This window comes from Piliocolobus tephrosceles, chromosome 12 (assembly GCF_002776525.5).
Source record: "Piliocolobus tephrosceles isolate RC106 chromosome 12, ASM277652v3, whole genome shotgun sequence".
Lineage (NCBI taxonomy): Eukaryota > Metazoa > Chordata > Mammalia > Primates > Cercopithecidae > Piliocolobus > Piliocolobus tephrosceles.
The window spans coordinates 89,068,605-89,085,240 of record NC_045445.1 but is presented as its reverse complement, the minus strand read 5'-3'; the positions used below and the strand labels follow the sequence as shown (position 1 = coordinate 89,085,240).

Here is a 16,636-nt window from a genome sequence, read left to right as displayed (position 1 = left end):
ATATGAAAACTTTACAAAGCAATGATATCTTAAGAAGAAGCTCCTCACATTATGTCATAGGACTGTTTGGTGTTTTCCTCAGTCTTTTCTCCAGCACAGAATCCAGGAAGTCTTGGATTGGGGCAGGAGGGATTGTTCCTTGTGAATAAAATTCCTATTGGATTTCTTAGCACTCAGAGAAGGAGAATGTATGATCTTCTAAGGTATGAATTCAGGGAAGTGGAAAAGACCATACTCTGCCCACCCAAGTGTGTGTCTCCTCTGTCCTGTCAGAAATAATAATTACTCCCCACATTGATACAGAGTAGCGCAGTTCACACAGTACTTTCCCATCTATACCTACTCAATCATCTGATTCTCACAGCAGACTGGGAAGACAAGCGAGGGCTATGTGATAGCTAATTTTAATGTATCAACCGGGCTGAGCCACAGAGTGCCCAGATATTTGATCAAACATTACTCTGGGTGTGTCTGTGAGGACTTTTCCAGATGCAATTAATATTTGAATTAGTAGACAAAGTAAAGAAGATTGCCCTCCACAATATGGATGAGCTCTCATCCAATCAGTTGAAGATATGAATAGAACAAAAAGGCCTAGTAAAAGGGAATTCCTCCTGCCTGACTGCTTGAGCTGGGACATTGGTTTTTTCTAGCCTTAAGACTTGGACTGAAACATCAATTTTTCTTGTGTCGCAAGCTTGACGGCTTTCAGACTGGCATTCACACTATCAGTTCTTCTGGTTCTCAGGCCTTCATACTAGGGCTACACCTACACATTGGCTCTCCTGGGACTTGAGCTTGCAGAATGCAGATCTTAGGACTTCTCAGACTCCATAATCATGAGCAAATCCATTATAATGTCTATCTATCTATCTATCTATCTATCTATCTATCTATCTATCTATCTACTTATCCATTCACCCATCCATTCTATTGGTTTTATTTCTCTAAAGAACCTTTACTAATACAGGATATTATCCTCATTTAACTGATAAGGATCCTGAAGTTCAGAGAGGTTTAGCAATTTGGCCAAGGACATACAGTGACAGCTGCTGGTGGAGGCAGGACTCAAACCCAGGTCCATCTGATTTTTAATCATACTTTTTCCCAAGAAATTTCTACAACAGACATTCATTTCAGTCAGAGTATTTGAGATTGCCTATCATAATGTCTGTGTAATTTGCCTCTGGTTGTCAAATGCAACCCCTCTCCTTTTCCAATTCGTTCTGCTGGTGTCCTGTGTCGCCAAAGGAATCCTCCACTACTTTGTTTCATCATGTCATTATCCTCCTTTCTACCAGGCAAAGCTTCTGAGCTCTTCTTGTTCTAGCCCCAGTACACATTTCCAGAATTACAGGCTCTAGCCACACCAGAACACTAATGTACTATTTCCAGAACTTATGATTCCTTTAATGCCTTGATTCTTTATCTTATGTTGTACCCTCTGCTTGAAACATCTCATGCTTCACCTACCATGCCTACTCCCCATCCCAAGCAACTGTGCTATGTGAAAGGCTGTAAAAATGCAGTTTATATAAAAACCCTAGAAGATAACATAGAAAACACTATTCTGGACATAGGCCCTGGAAAAGATTTCATGACAAAGACACCAACAGCAATTGCAACAAAAACAAAAATTGACATATGCAACCTAATTAAACTAAAGAGCTTCTGCACAGCAAAAGAAACAGAGTAAACAGACGACCTACAGAATGGGAGAAAATGTTTACAAACTATGTATCTAACAAAGTTCTAATATCCAGAATCTACAAGGAACTCATACAAATCAACAAACAAAAAAAATACAACCTCATTAAAAAATGAGCAAAGGACATGAACAGACATTTCTCAAAAGAAGACATACATGTGACCAACAAGTATATGAAAAAATATTCAACATAATTAATCACTAGAGAAATGCAAATCAAAACCACAATGAGATATCATCTCACACCAATCAGAATACTTATTATTAAGAAGTCAAAAAATAACAAATGCTGATGAGGTTGCAGAGAAGAGGCAACACTCATACACTGTCGGTGGGAATGTAAACTAGTTAAGCCACTGTGGAAAGCAGTTTGGGGATTTCTCAAAGAATTTAAAACAGAGATACTATTTAACCTAGCAATCCCATTACTGGATATATAGCCAAAGGAATATAAATTGTTCTACCATAAAGATATATGCACATGTATGTTCATCACAGCACTATTCACTATAGCAAAGACATAAAATCAACCTAGATGCCCATTACAGTGGATTGGATAAAGAAAATATGGTACATATATACCACGGAATACTACACAGCCATAAAAAGGCAAGAACATGTCCTTTGTGGCAACATGGATGGAGCTGGAGGTCATTATCCTAAGCGAATTAACACAGAAACAGAAAACCAAGTACTGCATGTTCTGACTTACAAGTGTGAGATAAACACTAAGTACACATGGACACAAAGAATGGAAAAATAGACACTGAGGCCTACTTGAGGGTGAAGGATGTGAGGAAGGTGAGGATTGAAAAACTACCTATCGAGTAATATGCTTATTACCTAAGTGAAGAAATAATCTATACATCAAACCCCATGACACACAATTTGCCCATATAACAAACTAGTACACATACTCCTTAAACCTGAAATAAAAATTAGAAGAAAAAAATAAAAATAAAAAATAAAATAAAAAGTATATTTAAACACTGTCTCTTGGAAGCCCTATTCAATACACTGAACCCCTCACCCACCACATTCTTGCTCCCCTGTTTCCTTACATTATCTTCTTTATACATTCCTAAAGCATTTAGTCCAGCCTGTCTTTATTTCCCCCCTACTCAATCCTAAGCTCCTTGAAGACATAAGCCACATCTTCCTTTGACTCTCCCACACCTCAGTCCAGTACAGTGCCTCAGAAATCATAGCTTCTAGCTAAACATCCATTTTCAGCCTTGTTCATGATGTCTAATGACTGGAGACAACCCAATTCACCATCACCAGAGGACACAATGGAATCCTATGTAGCCATACAAAAGGAACGCTCTCGTACTGATATATAATAATCTCCAAGACATATTGTTAATTAAAAAATAGCTAACTATAACAACGTAAGAATAGGCTACTATATGTATGAAGAAAGTGTGTGTGTGTTTCTGTGTACTTAGGTATATGCTCATGAAAGCTCAGAATATCCCAGCATGAACACCTAAGAGCCTGATATCTGGGGCTGCTCCTGGGGAAAAGGACCAGGTAACAGGATGAAGGGAAGAAGGGAGACTTATTTTTCACCACATTACCTTCCCTACTCTGAGTTTTATACTCTACACATGTATTAACTATTCAGGATAAAGACATAATATTTGTCATAAATCTATTATATGGGAGAGGAAACATAATTGATTTCATTAGTATTGACATAAATTTCTTTCCCAGATTAACTTGAAAGGACCCTGAGGAATGCAACATGATTAGTCAGTAATCAAATAAAGTTGTGTTTCTGAACCAACTGGAATGGGCTCTGACTCTGAAGGAAATGTAAAAATAATAACAACAAATATTTATATGACTTTTACTCTGTATCAGGCATTGTTCAAGGTGTTTTACATGTATTCACTCACTTCATCCTTACAACTATGCTGTGAAATAGGTATGCACTACTATCTTCCCACCTTTAAAGATAAGGATACTAAGGAGTCAAGTGGGATGCCCAGGACCACACAAACAATAAGTGCCCAGAGTCAAGGCAGAAGAGTAAAACCTAGTAATACTGGGACAGTATCCCCGGCACCCAGCAATTTGTAAATGATCAATAAATAAATTGGATAGATGAACAGATGGATAGATGGATGGATGGATAGGTAGAGGAATTGATGGGTGAATGAGAGGATGTGTGTATAGGTGAGTGGATCAGCGGGTGAATGAGAGGCACATAGAGGAACGGGGAGTAGATGGGTCATGGGTGGATAAGTGGGTTGTGCAAAGAGTAAGCCTTTTGCAAACAAACAGATTTGGATTTGAAATCTTATGTTGCCCTTTATTTAACCCTGAGAGAGATGCCTAAGCTGTCTATTCCTGTTTCCAAGCTGGACTAGGCTATGAATTCTGGGAAGATAGAGACATTTTTCTGTTTTGGTCCCTGCCACATCCCCAGTGGATAGAAGAGTACCTGACACATAGTAGATGCTCAGTGAATATCTGTTGCATGGATTTATAATCTAACACATAAACACATGTAGACATTAAGGGGCTAATTTTATAGGGGCTAATGTGAGGATTGATTGGGATAACATTTAATATAACTGGCACATACATAACAGGTGAGCTTCCCTTCCCTTGGCCTTACTAAATTTACCTCACAGAAGAAGCACACTCAATGGAGAATTCAGATCTGTGGGTTCTTATTCCAGTTACTGAGCAGCTGCATGGTCTTGGGTAAAGCACTCTCCTTTTCTGAACTTCCGTGTTCACAGTCTATAAAATGAGTAGTATTCAAACATTTTGTGTGGGGGATGGAGGGAATGCAGGATAAGAAAAAACCCCTTTTTCCAAAATCTTAAGCAACAATCCAATGTATGAAGCAAAAGCCCAGGTGCTGTAGACCAGAGGTGAGAGATACACACTCCTTCCTGCTCCTTTCTCCCCCTCCCCAAGGCACTGCCATGGTAACCCTAGGACTCGGAGCCAGGAGTCTGCAAACCTTTTCTGTAAAGGGCCAAATACTGAATTTTTTAAGCTTTGGGGGCCATATGGTCTCTGTCACAACTATTCAACTCTGCTTTTGTATAACAAAGGCAGCCACACACAATAAGCAAATAAATGGGCATGGCTGTGTTCCAATGAAAGTTTATTTATGGATGCTGAAATTTGAATTTCATTATAATTTCATATACTTGTACCACCAAACACTGTTCTTCATTTGGTATTTTCCTAGCAATTTAAAAATGTAAAAATCATTCTTAGCTTGTTGGCTAGATTTGGTCAGCAGGCTATATAGTTTGTTGACCCCTGATCTAAGGAGTTGAGCTAGATTATCCCCAAAGTCATCCAACTTGGACATTATAGCTCAGGCACTCCAGAAGCAACACAAGTACTGCAGAGAGTAAAGCCTGAAACAATAGTGCTGACATGTAAATTTTAGAAAGTAGATAACAGAGTGGACTGGGTCTGTTCTAGGTTAGGAGAATTAAAAAAGGAGGTTCAAGTTCTGCTCCTACCTCTCACTTTCCCAGGCTGTACAGCACTTTTAAATGCTAGGTAGTTCATCTACCCTCAAAACTTCAACTGTCATCAATGCCTCCCAATCCCTTCTGAGCTCAATATCTGATCACCAACTGCCTATTAGATATCTACAATGTAAGACTGTCCAAGCATCTGAAACTCATCAGGGCTGAGACTATACTACTGTACTAGTCATCTCCTTCCCCTAAATCATCCAGAAACACTGCTCTATTTTGCATCCCCTATCTCCATGAAGCATGTCATGTATTAGCCCATTCTCATACTGCTAATAAAGACATACCTGAGACTGGGCAATTTATAAATGAAAGAGGTGTAATTGACTCACAGTTTAGCATTGGCTGGGGAGGCCTCAGGAAACTTATGATCATGGCAGAAGGGGAAGCAAACACATCCTTCTTCACATGGAGGCAGCAAGGAGAAGTGTAGAGCAAAGAGAATGAAAAGCCCCTTATAAAACCATCAGATCTTGTGAGAACTCAGACACTATCACAAGAACAGCATGAGGGTAACTGTCCCCATGATTCAATTACCTCCCCAGGTCCCCTCCATGACACATGGGGATTATGGGAACTACAATTAAAGATGAGATTTGGGTGGGGACACAGCCAAACCTAACATTCCACCACTGGCCCCTCCGAAATCTCATGTCCTCACATTTCAGAACACAACCATGCCCTTCCAACAGTCCCCCAAAGTCTTAATTCATCCCAGCATTAACTCAAAAGTCCAAGTCCAAAGTCTCATCTGAGAAAAGGCAAGTCCCTTCTGCCTATGAGCCTGGAAAATAAAAAGCAAGTTAGTTACTTCTTAGATACAATGAAATTATAGACATAAAGATGCCTAGATACAAAGACATTGGGTAAATATGCCTGTTCCAAATGGGATAAATTGGCCAAAATGAAGGAGTTACAGGTTCCATGCAAGTACGGAATCCAGTGAAGCAGTCAACTCTTAAAGCTCCAAAATAATCTCCTTTGACTCCATGTCTCACATCAGGTTCACTCTGTGGGTGGACTTCCACAGGCTGGGGCAACTCTACCCCTTTAGCTTTGCAGGGTACAGCCCCCTCCAGGCTGCCTTCATGGCTGGCATTGAGTGTCTGTGGCTTTTCCAGGCACACAGTGCAAGCTGGCGAATCTATCATTCTGGGGTCTGGAGAACAGTGGCCCTTTTCTTACAACTCAACTAGGCAGTACCCCAGTGGGGACTCTGTGTGGGAGCTCCAACCCCACATTTCCCTTCCACACTGCCTGAGCAGAGGTTCTCCATGAGGGCTCCACTCCTGCCCTGAACTCCTTTCTGGACATGCAGGCATTTCCATACATCCTCTGAAATCTAGGCAGAGGTTCCCAAACCTCAATTCTTGACTCATGTGTACCCGCAGGCCCAACATCATGTATAACCTGCCAAGGCTTGGGGCTTGTACCCTCTGAAGCAATGGTCTGAGCTCTACATTGGCCCCATTCAGCCACAGCTGAGATGCAGGGCACCAAGTCCCAAGACCTTACAAAGCAGCAAGGCCCTGGGCTGGCCCATGCAACCAATTTTTCCTCCTAGACCTCCAGGCATTTGATGGGAAGGGCTGCTGTGAAGACCTCTGACATGCCCTGCAGACATTTTCCTCATTGTCTTGGCAATTAACATTTGGCTTCTTGTTACTTATGCAAATTTCTGCAACCAGCTTCAATTTCTCCCCCAGAAAATGGGTTTTTCTTTTCTATTGCATTGCCAGGCTGCAAATTTTCCAAACTTTTATGCTCTGCTTCCCTTTTAAACATAAGTTCTAATTCCAAACCATATCTTTGTGAATTAATAAAACAGAATGCTTTTAAGGGCACCCAAGTCTTCTCTTGAATGCTTTGCTCCTTTGAAATTTCTTCCACCAGATATCCTAAATCATCTCTCTCAAGTTCAAAGTTCCACAGATCTCTATGGCAGGGGCAAAATGCTGCCAGTCTCTTTGCTAAAGCATAGCAAGAATCACCTTTGCTCCAGTTCTCAATAAGTTCCTCATCTCCATCTGAGACCACCTCAGCCTGGACTTTTTGGTCAAAACCCTTCAGTCGTTGATCAGTGTCAATTCATAGTAGATCCTCTACATTTGTGTAGAATAAATTAATAACCCGAAAGTACCTATAAAAAGGCACTGTATCCCCATTTAATGTAAGAGAATACTGAGAACAAAGTAGGTTTGACAATTGGTAATAGTTTCAGGCCTGAGAAACGTAAAAGCCAGGCCCTAAACCTAAGGCCTAAACCATTCTCTAGGAAGCTCCAAACTTTCCCATATCTTCCTGTCTTCTTCTGAGCCCTGCAAGCTGTTCCAACCTCTGCCCATTACCCAGTTCCAAAGTTGCTTCCACATTTTGAGGTATCTTAATAGCAGTATCCCACTCTACTGGTACCAATTTACTGTATTAGATCATTTTCATATTGCTATGAAGAAATACCGGATACTGGGTAATTTATAAAGAAAAATAGGTTTAATGGACTCACAGTTCCACATGGGTGGGGAGGCCTCACGATCATGGCGGAAGGCGAAGGAGGAGCACGGGCACATCTTACATGGTGGCAGACAAGAGAGCCTGTGCAGGGGAACTGCCCTTTATAAAACCATCAGATCTTTTGAGAACTCACTTGCTATCATGAGAACAGCATGAGGGTAACTGACCCCATTATTTGATTACCTTCCACCAGGTCCTTCCCATGACACATGGGGATTATGGGAACTACAATTCAAGATGAGATTGGGGTGGGGACACAGCAAAACCATATAACCATCCATCTAGTTTCACAAAAAGACTGTCACTAGTAGGAAGCATAGGAGGACTAGGATATGTCAAGTCTTTATTGATCCTTCACAAGATTGATGGCAGCATTTTTACTATTAGCAACAACTATCAGGCTTTGGCCCACAGTCCAAAGCTGAGTACAAGCCCTTAGATTCTGTGTTTCTACAATCACAGGCATACAGTTCAACTAATCATGACAATGACTGCCGATTATCTCCCAAAAACATCATTCTTCCCTTCTTCCTCTGTATTAGAAACCCCACTCCCAAATTTTAGGTGTACACTTGTCACCTAGTTTATATAACTGCATTTCCTAGCTTCCCTTGCAGCTAGCAGCAGCCATGTGACACAGTTCTTCAATGAGACATAAGTAGAAGTATTAAATAGGACTTCTAGGAAGAATTCTTAAAAAGGAGGGGTCAAGAACTTTTCCTTCCTTTTTGCCTTCTGAAATTATGGTTGTTAATAGATTTTCTTGAGCTTTAGCACTCATCTTGGACTATGAATAATGGAAGCCAAGTGCTATGGATGATAGAAGAGAAAAGTCTCTAAAAACTTGCTGAAGCTGCCATAGTGGCCCAGGTAGGTATGCCTGTTTCCTGATTTTTTTATGTGAAAAAATAAAACCTGTGTGTTTTAAGTCAGTATAGATATTCTTCTGTTATTCATAGCTGAATAAAGTAAAATCAGCTGTTAAACCTTGCAGTTGGTCCTTCCATCTGGAGAGATTGCCACACAGTCATATATGACTCTTACACAGTTCATATGGCATTTGGCATGGAATTGGTCCACAATTCCATATTCTTATCCAGAGTGGTGGCACACCAAAGATGTGGCAATGGGAGCAGACAACCCAGGGTGCAGGCAATAAGAGTACACTAGCTACAGAAAATTTTTTTTAAGACTAAAAGTCAAAGTGTTTTCTATCACCATGAACCAGCAATTTTAAACAACATTAGAAATAAAACATTCCTTCCTTAAGAAACAAACAAAAACAACAACAAAAACAAAACAAAAATTTTGGTTGGTCAAAGTTTTAAACAATTGCTGTGGTTACTATTGACTTTTAATAATATATATGAGACTTGAAATTTGCACCTTTTTATTTATCCTTTAATCGACACTTTATTCTACATGGAAGTTGACTCAGAGAACTCCAAGTTACATCATTGGTCCCTGACACACACAGTTGTAACTACAAGTGTTCGTTCAGCTTATTTCAGTTTGTAAAGGTTCAAAATCATTCAAGAGAGCTTTAGGCCAGTTTTGTGTCTGTAATCCCTCTGATACTATATGTTCCAGCATTTACATAGTAGGTTGAAAGTAAACAATAATAACATAGTGATTATAAAGACAAAGAAATAGAATGTGGGTCACTTCAATTCTGTCATTCTGTGCGACCAATTGTAGTTTTATGTGTGCTTAAAATCTAAAACAGCGAAACAATGAAAACTGAAAGGTGTAATACTTCTGTTTAGAGAGTGCACATTGTAGTTTATACATGAGATAAATTTTGAATTTGAATATGTTTACCATTAAAATGTATTGTTTTCCTTGGTAATTGAAAATTAAAGAACAAATCAAGAAAATAATAAATAGTACTGATGATTACTGAAAATAATTTTTTCATATAGAAGACTATCAAAAATTATCCATTGCAGATATTACAGATAAACAGTAGGTATACCACAACCTCGAAGTGCTAATAATACACTTAAACTTCTTCTCCAGAATCCCAGAAAGCAAGATATTAATTTATTGGTAATCCACATAGAACCAAGTCTCAGTTAGCCCTACTATGGTCAGAAGACCAAAAACAGATCACTCGAACATTGACTTAGATATGAAATGCCCCTCCATGTATACATTCACTCTATGTTCTTTCAGGCCCCACTCTTAGCGATCTGAGGGTCCAAGCAGGTGATCAGAAAGGAGAAAGACACGTTATCATCTATAAACAATGATGTCAGTCATTTCGTATAGATCTCATCTCTACCATTATCACCCTGATCCAAGCAACCATCAGTTCTAACCTGGGCCTCCTCACAGTTCTCATCCTTGTACCACTACAATTTAGTCTCCTGTTAAAATTTGAGTCAGATCATGTCCTTCATCTCTTCTAAACCTTTCAACGGCTCCCAATTTCAGTCAGAATAATGCCCTATAAAAGTGGCTGTTTTCCCTCTGACTTCATCTATCCTTCTTTCACATAGTAATTCTTTATCCCAAGGACACTGGTCTCTTTGCTGTTCTTTAAACAAACCAGTTGTGTTCTTTCTGGATGTTCCTTATGCCTAAAATCCTCTTCTCCTAAACATATACACAGAGTTTGTTCCTGCACTTCCTTCACGTCTTTGCTCAAATGTTCCTTAACTAGTGAGGTTTTGATGGATCTAATATACCAACCAACTTCCCATGTCTCTCTATTCTCTTAACAAGTTTTATTTTTATTCCTAGTGATTACCATCTCCTGACATAGTGTGTACTCATTTCCGTTACGGTTTAATGAACCTCCCAAACACTAGAATGTAAGCTCCATGAAAGTGAGGAATTTTTTTTTTCATTGTGATCTCCCCTGAACTTAGATCAGTGTCAATTCATAGTAGATCCTCTACATTTGTGTTGAATAAATTAATGACCCAATAGTACCTATAAAAAGGCACTTTATCCCCATTTTATGTAAGAGAATACTGAGAATAACGTAGGTTTGACAATTGGTAATAGCTTCAGGGCTGAGAAATGTAAAAGCCAGGTCCTAAACCTCAGATATGTTACTCTGAGAACAATGTTCTTTCCACTTTAGGCATACTGGCTAATCCAGCACAAACTGGCATTGGAGGAAGAAGCCATAAATAAATAACAATTTACCATCCAGTGTGAACTCACAGTTTAACATCCTCTATCTATGAGACAGATTTTATTCTGTAAAATCTTGAACAATGTTTTATGTTCAAGGGCCATGATTTACATGTAACACTTGAAATAAGTTATTACAGTCAAATGTTCTAAAAAGAAATCTCACTGTTATAAAAAGCTCAGTTTGTACTTCGGGCACCTTGCAAATTAAAGAACAAGGAGCAAAGATCTTTCAACTAGCCACGTTATAAAATGGTGGCTAGATACACAATCCCTATTTGTTTGTAATGAGCCACTAGTTAAATTTTATCCAATACATACTTCCAGGAATCTGAGAATCTAAGACCTGGAAGGAATTTTGGTGATTATTAACATCCTCATTTAATAGGTAAGAAATCTGAGGCCCAAAGGATTTCTATTAGTGGCAAGGCCAAAACTTAGAGGTTCCCTGCCTCTCAGGCAAGAATAGAGTTTACTACTCCCATCTCTTGCATTCTGGTAAACAGCTAAATAAATGCTTTCATCATATAATATTCACTGCCTCAGTCCTCTAAGAATATTATGAGATTTTTCCCCATCAACCAATCCTTAATTACATAGTCTCCACAAGATATCTGTGACCCTTTTCTCTCTCATACACAGTTGGCAAAACTTCAGATTTCTCCATTAATTTAACCTGCTGTTAATGAGTGGCTCTGGGTCCCTATACTTCAATATATTTGGAAGAGGAAGGAAGTCTCACCCTGACCCAGTTCCCAGTTGCCAGAAATGCCAGGACTGGCATAGGTTTTTTTCAGGTAATTTTTTTTTTTTTTTTTTTTTTAGATGGAGTTTCGCTCTTTTTTCTCAGGCTGGACTGCAATGGCACAAGCTCGGCTCACTGCAACCTCCATCTCCGGGGTTCAAGTGGTTCTCCTGCCTCAACCTCAGGCATGTGCCACTACACCTAGCTAATTTTCTCTTTTTAGTAGAGACAAGGTTTCTTCATGTTAGTCAGGCTCATCTTGAGCTCCCGACCTCAGGTGATCCACCCGCCTCGCCCGCCCAAAGTGCTGGGATTACAGGCATGGGCCACCGTGCCCGGCTTTCAGGTAAATTTAATGGCACTAGATCATCCTGAAGAAAGTCCTTTCCCAAGATCATGACCCTGTTCCTTTCTGTCTCTTTCAGCACCATTCGAACAGATGATTGGTGGAGCACTGGGGAAGGACTGACAGTGAGGAGACTCAAGTGCTAGACTCAGCTTTGCCTCCAAGGAGTTTGTGGCCCTGAGCAAGTCTCTCCCACTCTCTGGATCCCAGCTTTCCTGGTTGGACAGCAAGGACTCTAAGGTCTTTACCTGCTCTAATCTTTTCTGGTTCTACAAACATTTGATGTAGCTTTAATGGGACCTCAGGGAAGTAGGGAGGTCTGAGAGGAAGGGTCTCTTGAAACCCTGGTACATAGGCATATGAACTGGATGCCCTTAAGAGCCACTGAAACAGAGATCTAACAAAACTCTGAGGAAGGGAAGAGGACAGCTGCTCTGAATATAGTCCTAGCCCACACCAGATTCCCTCCTCCCTTCCACAATGAAAGCAAAAAAGGAGTTAAATATCAGTTTTTGCCCAACCACTTCAGGCTACTTTCCTTCATCTGCGTGTTATTGGTGGCAGTGTAGAAGTGTGGGCTGTATTGCCATCAGTGCCTGCTGACCCAACCTAACTGCCCTCTAAGGCCCTTTTGCTTATGCCTCCCAGCTGAGGACAAAGTCATGGTGGCCTCCCACTCCCCAGAGGCCCTAACCAGGCTTAAGCTGCTCCTGGCTAAGTCAGAGAGGCATCAAAATGCAGCCACCACTTCCTTTCTGCAAAAGGAAGTCATTCCAAGGTCTCCAGGTGGAGAAGGGAACACCATGGCATAAAATGAACTGTTGGAGGATTATACTAAACAAACACACAAGCACACACTCCTTGAGAGGGAGAGAAGAGCTCTGTTAACTGACTGTGGCCCAAACCCATTTCCAGAATGTGGGTTTCTGCAGCTGTCTCTCCTTGACAAAGCCCCAAGTGTGGACAGGGTGACCCCAGCCCAGACAAGGAAGGGCTTCAGGGCCCCCTCAGGCAGCTTCCTGAGAGAGAGTGTCTCTCTGGCCCTCATGCCCTGGGGCTGACCAGGGAAAGGAGTTGCAGGAAATCTAGCTGAGGGCGGGGGCGGGGAGGGGGGGAGTCATGCAGCTCTCCCATAAGGCCCCCTCTACAATTCCAGGCTTTGTGACTGTCCCCCCCCCCCCCCCCACAACCCCGTGCCAGCTTGTCAGCCTCCTGCGAGCTTCACTGCTTCCAGAGAAGCCCTCTGCCATCCCCCTTCCCTCTCTGGCCTCCCAGGTGACCCCTGGGATGTTCCTGGAAACATCATCTGGCCCCCACCCCTATTCCCCCTTAATCTCAGAGGGAGATAGAAAAGTGGAGGGGGATGGGAGGGGGGTTTCCTGGGCAGGCGGGCGAGCAGGGACTCCTAAAATGGCCACAGCAAGCTCACTAGTGTCTCAAGGACGGCGGCTAGGGCGGTGGGCAGAGGCCAGAGTGCTCACTGCGTTGTGGCTCGTTGGGGGAACTGGAGGTGGGGCTGGGGGACTGAGAGGCTCAAGCAAGGGAAGCCAAGGCTACATGCACTCACCATTCCCGATCCTCCCCTTATCCACTGCATGGTGCTGGCGAAGTCCGGCTTCTCTGAGGCCCCGGAGCTGGCGCGAGTTGTCGCGGGCTGACTAGGAGGGCTGGGCTGAAGCAAGCGAGAGCCCCAGCGCCCCCTCCGCCTCCCCTCCTCCACAACCCTACAGCCCAATCCCCTCCGCTCCGGACCTCGCCTTCAGTCAGGTTGTTCCATGCCAACCGGCAGGCTCTGTCTCTCCGCCCTGCTGCTCCTAGAGGTCTTGGCAGGGAGAGATGCGAGTGTGGGGGTTCCCAATGGGCTGCCTTTGTCCCCCTCCAAGGCTTGAGAACTGTGGGGGTGGGATGCAGAGAGAGGATGGGGGCGAATAGCCTCCGCCCGCCCAGAAGAAGGCAGCTGCTACCTCTGCCTGCCTCCCGCTGCGCTGGAGTTAGATGCTGTTTATTGTGGGGCTTCCCAATTGTGTCGAGTCAGCGGAAAGTCCTTTGCAAAGTTACCAGAGGTGTTGGGCCGATCTCCAGAATAATAAGATCCTGCCCCAATGGAGCCATGCCAGCACTCTCACGCCTCCCTCCCCCGCCCTCCCTCTGCATACTCCCCTAGGGTCTTCTCTTTGTGTACTCTCTTAGAGCTTTCATCTGCATTACTTTCACTTCTCAGAACAACCCTGTAGAGGCAGTCATTAGTATCTCCATTTTACAGATAAATAAATGGAGGTTTGGAAGAGGGATGGGGCATAAGGTCACATTAAAAATAATAATAATAATAAAAAGATAAACCCTCGACTTTACCCTCTGCAGCTTTCCAAGTGTCTTTCGACTATCTCTCCCTCTCTCTCACACGCACACACCACTCCAGGCTTCTCCTTCATACCTTTAGGAACATGAAAGGTAGCTTGTTGATGGACAAATTTTCCATCTGCTTATTTTGCTGAGAATGAGTTGAATGTACATCAGCAAAACAGACAAATGGAGAAACCGCCCGCCTCTTTATTATTCCCCCAACTCTGGGGAACACAACACAGGCTGGTACCTTTGCTTAGGCTAAAAATTGACTTTGTCAGTCACACTGACATCTGTTATTATCCCTTATAATCCTCACAGTAACTCTGAGATGGATGCAACAGGGATTCTTAATTGGCCACTGTTACAGAGTTGAACACTGAAGCCCAGAGATTGAAAGACATCTGCTCAAAGTAACACAGACTAACAAGACAAGAATCTAAGGCTCCTGACTAGAAGAGCAGGTCAGGCAAAGACAGAATTGCGAAAACAGAGGTTGCACCCAAAATATGATATTATAAAGAAGTTCCTGGAGGTAATTGGCATGAAGACATCACTGGACTGTTACACATACAACTTCATTTGTCCTCTTCTTTTTAGCACAACTTCTGCACTTCATCTAACCTGTTGTTTTGTCCAGGCAGAGCTGGCTAAAGATAGAAGCAGTACCTTAATGAGCACCCCATCATGGGAGGTATACAAGCAGAAGCTGAATGACCCTTTGGCAAGGGATTCCTGAATTAAATGGGAGGTTGCCCTGGATGACTTTTCAACTTCCCTCCCAAGTCTCGTAACCCAAGCATCAGTGATTCCACAATTTTCTCTCACTTTCCCATCTCTGGGCTTTCTCTCATGCTGAGTATCTTGGATGCACCTCCCCTGCCAACCAGCCCATTCAAATTGTCATGACTGTTTAAGATCTGGCACCAGGCACACCACCTTTAGAAAGCTTTCCAGGAATATGTCCAGGCCCTGATTTTGTCATCTTTCATTTGATTCCTATAGCACTATGATTTTGCTCTCTCAATTAAAAATGATCTTTTTATTTCCTGGTTGTTACGGCTGAACTGTTTTCCCCCAAAATTTATGTGTTGAAGTCCTTCCCAGTACCTCAGAATCTGAGGACTCGTAGAAGACAGTCATCTACAAATCAAGCCAAGGAGAGAGGCCTCAGAAGACCCAACCCCACTGATACCTTGTTCTCAGACTTCTGGCCTCCAGAACTATAAGAAAATCAATTTCTGTTGTTTAAGCCACCCAGTCTGTGGTATTTTGTTATGGCACAGCCCTAGCGAACTAACACAATGGTCATATGAACATTTTACTATCCCCTTTCACTTAAATGGCATTATGGTTTTTTGAAGCAGTGGCAATGAATTACTCCTTTCTGTATCTTCTACAATGGTGACTGGCACGTAGTAAATACCCAATAAAAACTTGGAATTTTTTGATGGATGCATTCATTCGACATTATCATTTAGCCCCTATGTGCCAGGCATTGGGACAGATGCTCAGGATATAAGACAAAGTTCCTCATGGACCTTACAATCTACTTAGAGAAGGGAGAGACAATAAATACATAAACAAGCAAAATATTTAGAGATTGTAATATGTGCTCTGAAGTATATAAACCAATTTATGTGATGTGAGTAGCCCTGGAATTGTAGAAAGATCTGTATCAGTCATGGTCCAATCAGGAAAACAAAAACCACCCTAGGTCTTTTAAACTGTGAGCATTTAATGCATTACACTTGCAGAGCTAAGAAGTCAAACAGAGGATGGTGCAGCAACCTAGCATTTAACAAACACAGAAAGCTGCTACCACTCGTAGGGATGGATGGATAACAGATGACATCATACAGAAGCTAAAATCATGAGTTGGAAAGCCTATTGGAAGCAGGTACCATGAATGGAGGAGTTGTTCAAGAGGAGCTGGAGCCATGGAGGAAAACAGCTACCACCAGAAAACACTTCTCTGATACAGGAGGTGGGAGAAATACTCTGGGTTCTCCCTTCCTCCTAGCCACCAATCTCCTTTACATGTCTCCGACTGGAGAAAATAAGTGAGAAAGCAAGGAAATCTAAGAAATGTAATTTTCAGGAGAAGGAGAATGGATCTGGATGCAAACAGGCTAGTGTTAATATAGAGCCTATGGACTCCTACAAAAAACAAGTGCCTAGAGACTCCTGCAAAAAAAAAAAAAAAAAAAAAAAAAAACGGTGTTGATCCCAGAAGTGTAAACAGATGCTGTTGAATCTGGTCATTATTTCTTGAGCACCTATTTGCCTAGAAGCATATGAGTAGTTAGAGGAGATATAATATA

The 16,636-nt window shown here is 42.0% G+C and overlaps 1 protein-coding gene across 1 annotated transcript in view; it reads right to left on the bottom strand.

Moving 5' to 3' along the window:
• Positions 1–13,953, bottom strand: part of ARHGEF9 (Cdc42 guanine nucleotide exchange factor 9) — a 170,693-nt gene extending 156,740 nt beyond the window's left edge. The window contains exon 1 of the mRNA XM_023198450.1: positions 13,537–13,953. Coding sequence (XP_023054218.1) covers positions 13,537–13,566 — 30 coding nt within the window. The 5' untranslated portion in view covers positions 13,567–13,953. The remainder of the gene's footprint in view (positions 1–13,536) is intronic.
• Positions 13,954–16,636: the final 2,683 nt, after the last annotated feature.